At 43.0% G+C, this 14165-nt stretch overlaps 1 protein-coding gene and 1 long non-coding RNA gene across 3 annotated transcripts in view; both read right to left on the reverse strand.

Annotated features, from left to right (window-relative positions):
• EIF2AK3 (eukaryotic translation initiation factor 2 alpha kinase 3) overlaps positions 1–12424 on the reverse strand; it is a 43922-nt gene extending 31498 nt beyond the window's left edge. The window contains exons 1-2 of one of the 2 annotated variants that reach the window (XM_083407499.1): positions 11790–12424; positions 3285–3414 (exon numbers count right to left, since the gene is read on the reverse strand). In XM_083407499.1, coding sequence (XP_083263625.1) covers positions 3285–3414; positions 11790–12100 — 441 coding nt within the window. In that variant the 5' untranslated portion in view covers positions 12101–12424. The remainder of the gene's footprint in view (positions 1–3284; positions 3415–11789) is intronic. The other variant, XM_083407500.1, reaches the window with a different exon arrangement.
• LOC310661726 overlaps positions 1–14165 on the reverse strand; it is a 313777-nt gene that overhangs the window by 233122 nt on the left and 66490 nt on the right. The window lies entirely within an intron of this gene.

A 14165-nucleotide genomic window follows, 5' to 3' on the forward strand; every position in this document is an offset into this window, starting at 1 on the left:
GGTGATCTCATCACTTGACTTATGCATACATCAACCAGAAGAGTCTGGTTTTAACTTCACTTTACTTCCTGAACTCTGAATTGTCTCCACTGGCATTGATTTCTGCTATCACAATCCTTCCTCAAGACCTTTGAGCCCTCCAATTTATAGTCTGGGTTTTCAGCTGCGAGATTCCAGGTGAACTTTTTAAATTATACATGGCAGGAATATCCCTATTTACAATGTTCTAAAGCAGTATAACCAGTTTGTTTATTTCTATGTTCTCAAAAATTGTTGGTTCTTTGTTCTCATGCATAATGTGATTTTTCACAAATTCCTATTTATATAATCTTAGCTGTAATATCTGTTCAGCTGTTTTGTATCTGCCATCCCAGAATACCATACACGTGCACTTCCTGTTACTGAGTGCTACAGGAAGCTTTGAACATGATATGCAGTGGCAACTATAAGCAGACTGCTGTCTTTATGTGCAAGCTATGCATAGGCAGCCTAACATGGAATATGTATACAGTGGTACCTCGGGTTACATACGATTCAGGATAGATACGCTTCAGGTTACAGACTCTGCTAACCCAGAAATAGTGCTTTAGGTTAAGAACTTTGCTTCAGGATGAGAACAGAAATCGTGCTCCGGAGGCGCAGCGGCAGCGGGAGGCCCCATTAGCTAAAGTGGTGCTTCAGGTTAAGAACAGTTTCAGGTTAAGTGCAGACCTCCGGAACGAATTAAGTACTTAACCTGAGGTACCACTGTAATTTGTGCGTCCTTGACTGCTTTAAGGCATAAACCCTATAAATACTGCAAGATGGGCATATCCCAACTGAAACTCATTCACTTCTTCTTTCTTGGTTTCATCTACAGAATTCCAGTTCTCCTACACTGCTTCTTTAGAAGATCTTGGTTTTTTCCCTTAGGGATAAACTTTGTCTAGTGCTGGAATGTTGATTTAGTTGGTTAATGTACACCTGTGGATTCATTGGTTTGTGGCCAAAAATACCAAATAAGTAGATCACCTGATTACCTAGTTTGCAAAGGTAGGGCAGATAAGAGGTCAGAACAACCCTAACTCCTGCTACCTTAGAGTTTGAAAATTTAACCCTGTCTTGCCCACAGAGTACTCTGGTGAATTTGGTCACTTTTCTGTATTTTCATTTGCGTTTATTTATAATCTACAAATTTAACTGTAATTAGGGTTCGCTCTTCCTGTCCACTGCCTACATGTCAGCCTGTGATTTCACTTGGGTTTGTTTTTTGCAGTGCTGCACTTATGTTTGCAGGGAAGGAAGCGAAGGAAGAGTGATTCCTTCCTTTAGGGAAAAGGCAGGCTGGTCATTCGCCTTTCAAAAGCTGCATGATATGACATTGGACTCTGCTGTTCCTGAGAAAATCTTTAGGGATTCTTCTTAAGCTGCCTTGAGTCCCGTCATGGGTCCCTTCAGGAACCCATGTGTCACATTTTCCCCAGGATGATGAGGAACCGTTACTGAGCATTCTTTGGGTTTGGTCAGTCAACCAGCTACAAATCCACCTAAGAGTTATCTCATCCAGTCCACATTTAACCAGCTTCTCCGCAAGAATAATATCCCACTCCCCAGTTTAAAAGGCATGGATTGTTTAATAGCCAAAGGCCTGGGAGAAGAGGAATGTTTTCCTCTGGTGCCTAAAGATATGTAAGGAAGGCGCCAGGTATATATAGAAAACAAGTAACACAATCCCAGTGAACCAGGGTCTACAGTAACTCTTTATTAGAAATATATTTCAAGCACTTGCAACCATCTTTCACCTTTACTCCAGCTGGAGTAAATAAAACAATGAACAGAAAGAGGTGTGGCAATACAGGAAGATGAAATAGTCTGTAGCTATAGTATCTATGATAACTAGTCTGAGCAAGCAAGGATTCAGAATTAAAAACAAGGTTTGGAAGGTGAGAATGCAACTCAGTTCCCTACTTTGATCTGCAAAATGTTGTAATCACTAATTAAAGGTATTTTACCTCAGTATCAACTGATCTTAACTGAAAGATTAAGAATTAAGTAGTTAAGATTAAGTACAAGAATTATTAATAATTTTTCAGGTGTGGGAATAAGAATTAAGCAAAGGATAAATACTTCTCTTTCTTTCTTTCTTTCTTTCTCTCTCTCTCTCTCTGCCCCCAAGTTCAGACCAGCTGTTATAACCTTGGGTAATTATTTTGATATAGTACAACTTCATATTACAGTACTGCATTTCTAATTAAAAGTTAAACTCAAGTTGCATTTCAGCTGACTGAACAACCTTTAAGAAAATGTTCAGTGTGTTCTACAAGATGGAAAACAGATTTTTACTCAGAGGGAAATAGCACTGATTTCAATACAACTCCCATGTAAATATATACGGTCATACAAGAATATTTTATAGTCAAAATTTGAAGACATGAAGTGTTTTAGAAGTACATATTTTGATTGTTTCTTTGCTGCCAAATGGGTATAGGAATGCAGCCTAAAGATATTTTCTTCCATAGGGTTATGGACTCTCAATGCTATTCAAAATTAAGATACTAACTAGCTTATTGGAGGATTCTCAACCAGTGTGACATTCAGTTCTGACAGTCTCTTAATGTTCAGGTCCCTAGAGAGGCACAGGGAAAAGCTCTTTGACCTTTTTAATGCTGCCATTAATGGCCCTATTTGTTCTATTAATGGTCAGAAAAGGGAAGATTTGCAAAAGCAACTGAAGGAACTGCCACAATGGCATTCTATGATAAAAAAGAAAAGTATTCTTTATTCATTTATACGCTGCCTTTTGGCCAAGAAACCCAACAGATTTACAATTTAAAGTATCAGAGTCAACAAATAATATTCCCCATGCCAACTTTAGGAATTGATGGAACAGGCTCTCTCCCCTGGCGTTCCTCACAGTCTTACTCAGAAGTAAGTCCAACACAATTCATTGGTGCTTACTTCCACGTATTTTTGTAACAAATTTCTTGGCTAGAAAATAAGAGAGTCAGATTAGGACAGGATCAAATCCATAATATCCCCCCATTTTGTGTTTGGTACCAGAAAAACAATGCAAGCATTTAATGTATGAGTTTATATGGACATATCTGTGTGGTAAAGAGTAGTTTTAAAAATTAGAACACTGATATCCAAGTAAATACTAGTGAAGTTGATAACGTTTTTTTTCTGGTCCTTACAACAGATGCAAGTGTCAAGAGAGCTTTTTGCAAATCTTAACTTGAATGAAAACAGAAAAAGATATTAAACTAGTAATAAACTAATATTTTAGAACAATGTATTTATCTTACCTCTGGTTTACTGAGGCTAGATGAGACAAGAGAACCTGATCCCACATCTAGATCCCACTGCTTTCTACCTCTGTTCTCTGGGTCTAGAGCAGCAATCCGTCCATCCAAAGTGCTTATGATTATTAATGATCTGTAAATGGAAGACACATCCACAAGTCAGAACTAGAAATCACACTATTCAAGGGTTCATGTTTTTAAGACCCAGGAGCTACTTAATGCCAACTTGTGACAGGAAACCAACATCAACCCCAACAACAACAAAAAAGAACCCAAAATAGTTTGACCCACTCTTAATAGAGGCATAACACATGTGGGATCATTTTCACTTCATGCAGCCTGGTGATGTGCCCATCCATGTGTTCCCTTGACCCTTCCCCTCTTGGCTTATTAAAACATGCTGGTAATGGCTAGTTGGGTCCTATGTGGGATCAATGTATTCTTGTGCGAGGGACTGGTCCCAGGTATCTTGAACAGGCACCAATATGACCACTACTGAAAAAAACAACCTTGGAGCTGTTACTTTGTGGCAACTATTGCTCAGTCATAAACACTCAATTTGAGGGGAAGATAATGAAGAGGGTCATGGCAGGAAAGTTACAAACACTCTTGGATAAAACAGATTACCCAGACCAATTTAAGTCTGGTTATGGAACTGTATCAGATTTGGTCTCTCTGAGATATGTCCTTTATCAGGACGACAGAAGGAATGTGACTCTATTATGTCATCTTGGCTGCAAGTCCTTGAAGATCTGCTCCCTGTCTTGCTAGACTTTCTCCACCTAACCTGGGAGGGTGGAGCCCTGTCTGACTCCAGCTACAAAAGCAGCTGGACACTCTTGGGTTGTTTTAGAGTGTTTTGCTGAGGGGATGTTGAGTGTTGTTGTTGATATTAATTTTTGTATCTTTACATCTTCTTACGATTTATGTGGGAAATGTTTCAATTTGGTTGTCTACTTTTTAATGTGTTTTATCTATCGCCTGTGGCTTTTGCTATGTTTGCAGTTAGGTAACTATTGTCATGTTGAAAGCATGGTTTTAACCATGGAAAGAGAGCGTACAAATAAAATTATGATGATGATAGCTCAGCCACTTTGGTACCACTGCCCATGGTATCTTGATGAACCAGCTCTGTGATGGGCACCGAGGGCACAGCTTTACCATGATTTCAACCCTATCTTCAGGGTTGTTGTAATAGAATATCACTAGGTATTCAGCCCCTTAACAGTTGTGCTGTGGGGTGCCAATTTAGTACCTAAATAAAACCATTGTCAAAGAGAAAAACAACTACCAGACTTTTAGAAGACATCTGAAGGCAGCCCTGTTTAGGGAAACTTTTTATGTTTAATAGACTATTGTATTTTAATATTCCGTTGGAAGCCACCCAGTGGCTGGGGAAACCCAGCCAGATGGGAGGGTATAAATAAATTATTATTATTATTATTATTATTATTATTATTATTATTATTAGGAATCATTAGATTTCCATTTTTCTGTAACAAGGAGAGGAGCTGTGCAAGACCTGGGTCAGTTTCTGAAGTCTGATGACTAGATGAAGGCCAATGCAGTTTGAATCCTGGCAAGACATAGGAGCTGTGGGTGAGCAGTTTCTTAATTTATTCTCGATAACTGGTCAAGTCCCTGCTTCAGCTGGGTCCGTATTCCCACTGAAGGAGCAGGCTGGTAGTCTGGGGGTTCCCATGGTTTCATTTCTATCACTACAGTCCCAGGTGATGAGAGCACCTTGGAATGCCCTTTTCAGCTTTGGCCGGGTCATTTCTGGACTGTAATAGCCTGGACACTGCAATATGCTTCATGTGGTGCTCCCTCCAAAGCTTGCCTGGAAGCAGCAGTTCAACTGTTCACTGGGGAAGATATTGCCATCACGTTATGCTGCTGCTGACAAAACTCCGCTGGCTGCCAATTAGCTACCAGACCTCCTACAGATACTCTTACACCAGGAGGTTTTCTATGTAGCATGTAGAACTTGGGATGTTTAATGTGGCAGCACCTATCCTTTTGAACTCTCTTCTGTTGCATATCATGCAGCTGCTGTCTCTACTGACTTTTCAGCAGCTACTGCAAACCTTTTTCTAACAAGATTTTTAAGCTGAGATTTTTATCCTAGCCTGCACAAGCACTGGATTAGAAATTGTTTTTCTTGTTAAATTGCCTTAGGACATTTCATAGGAAGCAATTCTTAAATGAAGTCAAATAATAAATAAACATTTCCTTCCCCATTTGCCACATATTTGTATTGGCACTGGAATAATCTCTTGTCTTTTCAACCCCTGGGGAGCGGGGACAAGAGCAAAGGCACAGCAAGATTAGTAGCAGGGCTGCAATCAAAGTAGGATATACTGTACTTTCACAGTACAATGCAAGTGGAACTGCAGTAGATCTAGATCCTCACAATTGTTAAGCAGTTGCATTGTACCTTATGCAAACCACATCCTGAATCTCACTGCTGCATGACATCCCTTCAACAAATGAGCCCTACTCACAAGCAAGAGTTTTGCCTCAGCTAAATTTTATAGTTTTAGACAAAGTTTCTTATTTTTAAAGATAACTCTTAATTATGTCCCTGAACTCCAGTATGTTCAGTGTCCTCTTGAGCATCTCTTTGGAAAACCCTCAGTAGTCTAATACAGTGGTACCTCGTGTTAAATACGCTTCAGGTTACATACGCTTCAAGTTACAGACTCCTCTAACCTCTCGGGTTAAGAACTTTGCTTCAGGATGAGAACAGAAATCATGCTCCAGCATCGTGGCAGCAGCAGGAGGCCCCAATTAGCTAAAGTGGTGCTTCAGGTTAAGAACAGTTTCAGGTTAAGTACGGACCTCCGGAACAAAATAAGTACTTAACCCAAGGTACCACTGTAATAGTGGAATTTCTTTCATAAGCCATACCTTTAGACAAACAATTCTTTCCAGAGCCAAAAGGTAGTGCTTTTGTTTGAACAATTATAGTCACAAGACAAGTCCAGCCTTATCATGTTCAAGGCTGATGCCATGTTTATTCAGAACAGAAATAACTACCTCAAGCAGGAGTTAATTACTACTATGTACTCTGGTTTCATATTAAGAATGTCAAACAGGTATAGGAAGCTGGAACACATTAATAGCTGTATTATAGTGATTCTACACCACGACCCGATAATACGAAAAAATTACTAAATTGTGTATTGTGTACAGTCGTACCTTGGTTCTCGAATGGAATCCATTCCAGAAGTCCGTTCAACTTCTGAAAATGTTCAAAAACCAAGGTGCGGCTTCCGATTGGCTGCAGGAATTTCCTGCACTCAATCGGAAGCCGCGTCAGATGTTTGGCTTCCAAAAAACATTCACAAAGCAAAACACTCACTTCCCAGTTTGCGGTGTTTGGGAGCCAAAAAGTTCGAGTAACAAGGCGTTCGAGAACCAAGGTACGACTGTACACATCTAAGATGTTAACAAACACTTAGGGTGAGTGAAGTCTTTCTGATTTGACAATATATAATCTTATTTACCGATTCCAAATACCGTATTTTTTGCTCTATAAGACTCACTTTTTCCCTTCTAAAAAGTAAGGGAAAATGTGTGTGCGTCCTATGGAGCGAATGCAGGCTGCGCAGCTATCCCAGAAGCCAGAACAGCTGCTTTCACTGCGCAGCGATCCCTCTTGCTGTTCTGGCTTCTGAGATTCAGAATATATTTTTTCTTGTTTTCCTCCTCCAAAAACTAGGTGCGTCTTGTGGTCTGGTGCGTCTTATAGAGCGAAAAATATGGTACTTGCAGATATTTGCCTACTTGGATGTCAGGTCTTTATAAGGCATTTGATATTTGTTACCAACCAGTTTTCAGACATTTTTTTCTAATATTACCACTGTACTATTATATGTTTACTATCTTTACACCACCTTGTATTTCTTATGTAAGTGCCATTTATAAATATTTAAATATCTTACACATATCCAGTGTGGATTTCTGCACCTAGAGGGTACTGCCATCTTCATGAGTGGACTAGACAGGGCCTTCATTTATTATGAACCCCAGCCTGCCCTCTTTCTATGACCTTTCATGAAATTAAGAGATACAGACCTGCCCCCTCCCTTTCACCTCAGATGACTACAGCACAAACATCCTGCTGCAAAACAGCATTATATACATATCTACTCAGAAGTAAGTCCCATTGCCTTCAAAAAGGCTTACTGTATGTGTACGAGGCTGTAGCCTAAGCCTTTCATATGGTTGAGGCTGCAATCCTATGCTTACTTACCCAAGAGTAAGCCCCACTAAACAAAGGATATAATAATTACGAGTAAACATGAACAGGATTCCATGAAGCAAACTGATGTGGGGCGTCACCCTGAAAGGAGAAGCCAGCGGCAGTACAAGCGAGGTTGGTTGGGGGCTGCATCTCCTGCTGCCTCACCCCCAAGAGCAGCCACCACTCACCACACCATCATGCCTCCCCACACACAGGTGGAGCTGGTGCCCCTGGAGCCTCTTCTTGCTCAGCACCCAGCAGTCACCACTGCAGTCACTTACTGCTCACCACTGCTGGACACTTGTGCCTCCTTCTCCTCATTCCCAACAGCTCCTCAATCCCAACAGCTGCAGCAGAGAACTTATGGTTGGTGGTTCACTCCCCTACTCACCCCCCTGGGTCATCTTCCTCCTCCTCGCCCTCTTCAGGGCAGCCCAGGGGTGAGTAGAGGAGTGTGCCATTGCAGACAGGGCTGAGGAGCAGGAGGCAGCAAGCACCAGCAACAGTGAGCGCCTGGCAGTGATGAGTGCCAGGTGCCAAGCAGCAGCAAGGGGCAGGGGCAGGAGGTGGTGGACAGCGCCTGGGGTTTTGCCAATAGGATTGTTTTATAAATTTCATGAATACGCAGTATGGTACAGTTTTATGTGCTAAGTTATAAATAATTTTAATGCTGTTAAAGCCATAAAATAAGATTAAGTCTGAGCAGCAAGTATTGTTTGTACAGTACTTTGATTTCTCACAAACCACTTTTTCTGTGGCTTCAAATTTTATTAAAATGTCGTATCTCTAGCCTTAGCTGGTTTGTGGAGCCAGCAGAGTCACCAGGCTACTACTGAAGCCCAGGGGATGCCTCTGACCCAGAGTTCATGCTGGGGGTACAGAAGCTAATTGCATTGGAAACTGAGGCCCTTGGGTTGAGACATCTCAAGTACCGTATTTTTTGCACCATAAGACGCACTTTTTTCTTCCTAAAAAGTAAGGGGAAATGTCTGTGCGTCTTATGGAGCGAATGCGTGGTCCCTGGAGCCGAATTGCCCAGGGGCGAAAAGCAGATCGTGCTTTTTTTTTTTTTTTAGAAAGAGGAAAGGGGGTGTTGAAACGAAGCCGCTGATCGTTTGCCGATCGGGAACGAGATAAGGGACGCTAGCAATAAAGGAGGCTGCCTGGGAGGGGGGAGGTAAAAGCCCATGGATCCTCAGGGTTTTTGCATTGGGTCACCCCAAATTCACCATCAGATCACATAGAATGTCCATGGCTACAGCCTGCACCAAAAAAAAATCACGAACCCGCTGTTTCCTGGGGCCGCAATGGTGCAAAAACGTGGTTACAAAGCACGGATCCACATGGATCCTCAGGATTTTTGCATTGGGCTACCCCAAACTCACCGTCAAATCACATGTCTGTGGCCACAGCATGAACCACAAAAATCATACATCCACTGTTTTGTTCAAAATATTTTTTTTTCTTGTTTTCCTCCTCTAAAAACTAGGTGCGTCTTAAGGTCAGGTGCGTCTTATGGAGCGAAAAATACGGTACCTTAAAATCAATTATAGCACCAGGGGCAGGGTGTGTGTGTCAGGCCTCCAAAACACTCATTTCCCCTTGTCCCCTTAAACCTCTCTCAATCACCCTATTGCTTTCGGCACATCTGCTTTTGGGTCTATCGCACTGTCCTATCTTTTGGCCACTGAATTCACTTTCAAAAGTGTGAAAAGAAAAAGAGTGCTTTGTGGGTGTTCAATGGTGTGGATGGTGATGTTGTACAAATATAAGGAAATGAGAGCTTTGGGGTGGGGAAAAGGTAAATTTGATTCTTGGACATACAGTACTGAACTTAAGACAAAGAAGAATCCAAGCAGATCAAAAGAAGCAGATGCAAGTGCCAGATTGTACAGTATGAATAATATTCTGAGACAGAGAGGTGGACAGCATATAGGCTGTACTGAAAGCAGATGGATGACTATTTAATGGTAGTCGCTTCAAAAGTAATTCTGCATAGGAATGAGCTATAAGGACTTTTTTGTGGCTGTGCAGTGGCTTGCATACACAAGATTCTTCAAATCATACCATTACCAGAGGCATGCAAATATTACAGTCACAAAGGACTGTGATCATGGATTAAACATTTTAATGCCTCTGGAGGTTTCAGCACAAGCATGGACTTTCCAAAATCTACCTTTGGGCTAAGTGATGACTAAAGTAACATTATCTTCAACTTCAACATACAGTACAGTACTCATTTGCCATCACTCTCAATGGATCTACTGGGAAACTATTCACTTAACACTTTCGTTACTGGTGTGATCAAATGTATAGTTTGCCAAATAAAACATTGAACATAAGGAATGTACCAATACAGGGTATGAAGGAACAATCTCACTAAACTATACAAGTTCTCAGAAACAGGAAGACAGTGCACTGAATGCTGTAAGCATCACACAGATTTTTGCATCTTTGCAAATAGGTCCACATAAGAAGGCAGATTTGTCTCCTAACACACACAGAGGTAGGTAGGTAATCTGAAAGATGAAAAATACCATCCTTCGAGATTAGAATACTTAGAGAAAAGTATATCTATCCCTGAACATGTGGGCAAGTAACAGCCCATGCAGCTGCCCCAACTGCCAAGATTTTGTGTGACTACAATAAGGAAAGTGCATTCAAAGGGCACTTCTTTTCCTGCTAGAGAGGCCACAGGCCTGTTAGTCTCCACCCCAGCAAGAAAAAAACATGTTTGTGTGTGTATATGCACAATTGTATACATGTCCAAGCCACGCTCACCATCACCTCGGGCCACACCCACTGGGCATCCAATCCCCAGCACCTATCCAACTGCTCAAGGGCCAAACAAACACCCACCTGTGGCTTTTCCAGCAGTCTGGTTTGCACACAAACACAAGGCTCTCCCGCCAACTCCCACAGAAACGGCCACCAACAGAAGAGGGGCAATGAAGACCCCAAACCCTATCAAGTTGCAGCGCAGTGAGAACAGCATGGTGGAGTTTTGATGTGTTGCGTTTAAACTTGAAACAAATAAATAATAAAAAGGATGGTGGACCAGCAGCAGGTTGTTCTTATACGCAGGGTATTGCTGGTGAGTCAGGTGAACCTTTCAAACCAGGGAAGGGTTACTGAGATGAATACCTCGAGCCAGTCCATTCCACACTTAGCCCACCTCAATGGTGTGTTAACTGCAGGAACACAAAAACGAAGTGGGGGGGGGGAAGGGTTGCAGAAGAACCATGTGTGGGAGGGGCAGGGGGGTTCTTGCTTCCTTTTGTTCTTGTTATTAATCTGATTTGAACTGATTTTATAATGAAATGATTTTAGAAAGTTGTATCATTTTACTGTTGTTAGCCGCTCTGAGCCCGGCTTCGGGTGGGGAGGGCGGGATATAAATTTAAAACTAATTATTATTATTATTATTATTATTATTATTATTATTATTATGCATTTCATTTTTTATACTGCATTGTTATGCTGTGAACCGCCCTGAGGTCTGCGGATGAAGGCCTGCGTACAAATTTAATAAATTATTATTATTATTATTATTATTGGGAGAGGGAGAAGCAAATAAGAAAAAACCAAGACATTATAAAGTCCCTCTTCTAGTCGGATTCCTGCATCATGAAGGGCGCTTGGGACAAGAGCGAGATGATTGTCAACAACAACAACAACAAGCAGGAAGAAATACCAACAAGAAGAAGAAGAAGCAAGAAGAAATACCAACAAAAGAAGAATGGAGGATGAAACTGATGGACTATGCAGAATTAGACAAATTCACAGGAAGAATCCGAAACCTGCAGGACCAGAGATTCATCACAGAAGACTGGCGTAAATTTACAGACTATTTGAAAAGTAATTGTGACGATCAGATTACGCTCGTAGGTTTGCAAGAAGTTTTGTAAGGTGACTTATTTGAATTATTGCAAAAATGGCAAAGAGGAGAATTATTAGTTAAGATAATTAAAGGCAATACAAATTTAAGAAATGCAGAAGAAGTGATAAGAATGGTGGATCATCAGAGGTGCTGATGGAAGTCCAAAAAGATTGTGTAAGAAGTGAAGTTTTGTTGTATGTAAGATAATCAATACGTTAAAATTAATTAAAAATTAATTAAAAAATATAAACAACAACAACAACAACAACAACAGGAGACTGGCCCGTGGCTAGCGGTGGAGGAAAGAGAAGGGATCGCGGAAGCAAGGCAACCGGATCCAGGCCTCTGCCAAGGTCCCCGCCGCGCTCCGATGCCTCACCTGCAGCTGCCGCCCCGCGCGGGCGTTTCCGCCCCTTCCTCCTCCTGCTCCCCGGAGGTGAAGGCCGCCGCTTGGGCCACTTCGCCGCCGGCCTCATCGTCCTCCACCGTCACGTCGGCCGCCAAGGGGAGCGCCGCGGCGGCGGCCCCGCCGAGCCCTAGCCCGGGCCGGCTGTCCTCATCCAGGAACGCCGCCGCCGCTGCCGACCCCCTCACGGGGACGCAGAGCGGCAGCAGCCACAGGAGCACCAGGGCGGCGGCGGCGGCGGCGGGAAGAAGAGGCCGAGCGCTCGGGCCTCGCGGCCCTGGCATGGAGCGGCCCTCCCCGCTCCGGTCGCCTCAGCAACACCGTTACGCTCCGGGCATAGGAAGCCAGACCCGCCGCCGAAAAGGGCTCGGTCGGTTTTACCTCAGAAGCCGGAGCTCGCCACTGCGCACGCGCGAGCTCCAGCGACGCGACGCAACTTGCCTACACACACTACCCGCGAGCCCGCCTTTAACCAATCCCCGCCTCTTCCTCGGCCACGTTACCAGCGCGCTTTGTTTCACAGAAAGCAAGCTCGCTTCTTTTTTTTTTCTTCAGCCTTCGGTTTCATTAGTGAGGAAAGCTGTCGTTTTTGCGCGACCGTCCAATCGGAGGTGTGGACGCCTTTTGTTCCCGCCTCCACGCCGGAAAGGGAGAAGCGACGCGCGATGTTTTGTCAACATGGTTCGATCCGAGCCAATGGCAGGGACGCCGCCACCAATCTCTCCCGCCAATTAAGAGCTCACATCCCCATGTTTCCCTATGGTTGGTTGAAGTAACATGACCGCCCCGCCCCCTCTGCTATTGGCTTTCCGCGCTCTGATTGGAGGGCGGTGGCGGTTGGTGGAGCTCAGCGACTGGCTGCTGCTTTTTTCCCGCCCCTTCCTGATTGGGCAACGCCAATGCTTTATACGTGGCCGATTCTGAATGTGGACCACGCTCCCCAGTGCCCCAGGGCGTCAAGGGAGTTCGCGTCTTAAAGGGGCCGCCGCAGTAGAGCGCTTAGCAAGGCTGGTTTTTGCAAAGGGGAAACATCGCGAATGTGCTGTGTGGAATCTGAATGCTTCTTTCGCACGCGCCCAAGGCAGCAACTGAGAATATAAAATAAATAATAACAATGATAATGTGCTACGTTACATGAACATTAATCCCAGCAGCAAAAATAAAAAATTAAGTGCCCTGCTTTATAATTAGGCCAGGTAGAGTGAGACTTTGGGGACTCCTGAATTCACAGTGTGGTGGTGGCCTACACTTTAGAACTCCCAGCCTGTTATGTACTGAGTTGAATAGGATCCAAAATGCAGCAGTCTGATTGGTCCTAGAACAATAGGATCAAGAATGCAGCAGTCTGATTGGTCTTACAACAATAGGATCAAGAATGCAGCAGTCTGATTGGTCCTAGAACAATAGGATCAAGAATGCAGCAGTCTGATTGGTCTTACAACAATAGGATCAAGAATGCAGCAGTCTGATTGGTCCTAGAACAATAGGATTCAGAATGCAGCAGTCTGATTGGTCCTAGAACAATAGGATCAAGAATGCAGCAGTCTGATTGGTCATAGAACAATAGGATCAAGAATGCAGCAGTCTGGTCCTAGAAAAATAGGATCAAGAATGCAGCAGTCTGATTGGTCCTAGAACAATAGGATCCAGAATGCAGCAGTCTGGTTGGTCCTAAAATAGAATCAAGAATGCAGCAGTCTGATTGGTTCTAGAACAATAGGATCCAGAATGCAGCAGTCTGATTGGTCCGCAGGAGCCACCCAATCCAGCTCCAGGTGGAAGTGAATCCGCAACCTGATTGGCCTACAGGAGAATCCTGGAATTAACCAATCACGTGGGGCCCATTGTGTAAGCAGACACTTTGGGGGAACTTGCATTCCTCACTACTATGAGCTGAATAAAGAGCATGAAATCCACTCTCAACTCTGAGTATTGAGATCACTGCCTATTGAGATCAAGCAGGCGTCTTGCTGAAAACATTCCTGTTTAGACAAGCATACCCAGATACTTAGGTAATTTTAACCCGTTTTACTATTTTAACGGGCATGATTTAAAGTACTGCTGATTTTTCTTTGGGATTTTTTTGCAAATCGTTTTGAGATATATATAAATATTGATATTACAACTGAGAAATTTTATTAAATAAATAAATGGTGATGACTACCACTTCAGGAGCTGCATTCACATTTTTGATATAGAATGGAACAATTCCTGGAATTGGGGGGGGGGGGGATTGCAGAGTATGGGGTAGAGCAAGAACCTTTCTTTCATTGCATTTGACAAGAAAGAATAAAGTGTTATGTATGTTGCGGGAGGGGGGCAGTCAAAAAATAAAACTGAAAACCCATC

This window comes from Podarcis tiliguerta (assembly GCF_965153285.1).
Source record: "Podarcis tiliguerta genome assembly, chromosome: 13".
Taxonomy (NCBI): Eukaryota; Metazoa; Chordata; class Lepidosauria; order Squamata; family Lacertidae; genus Podarcis; species Podarcis tiliguerta.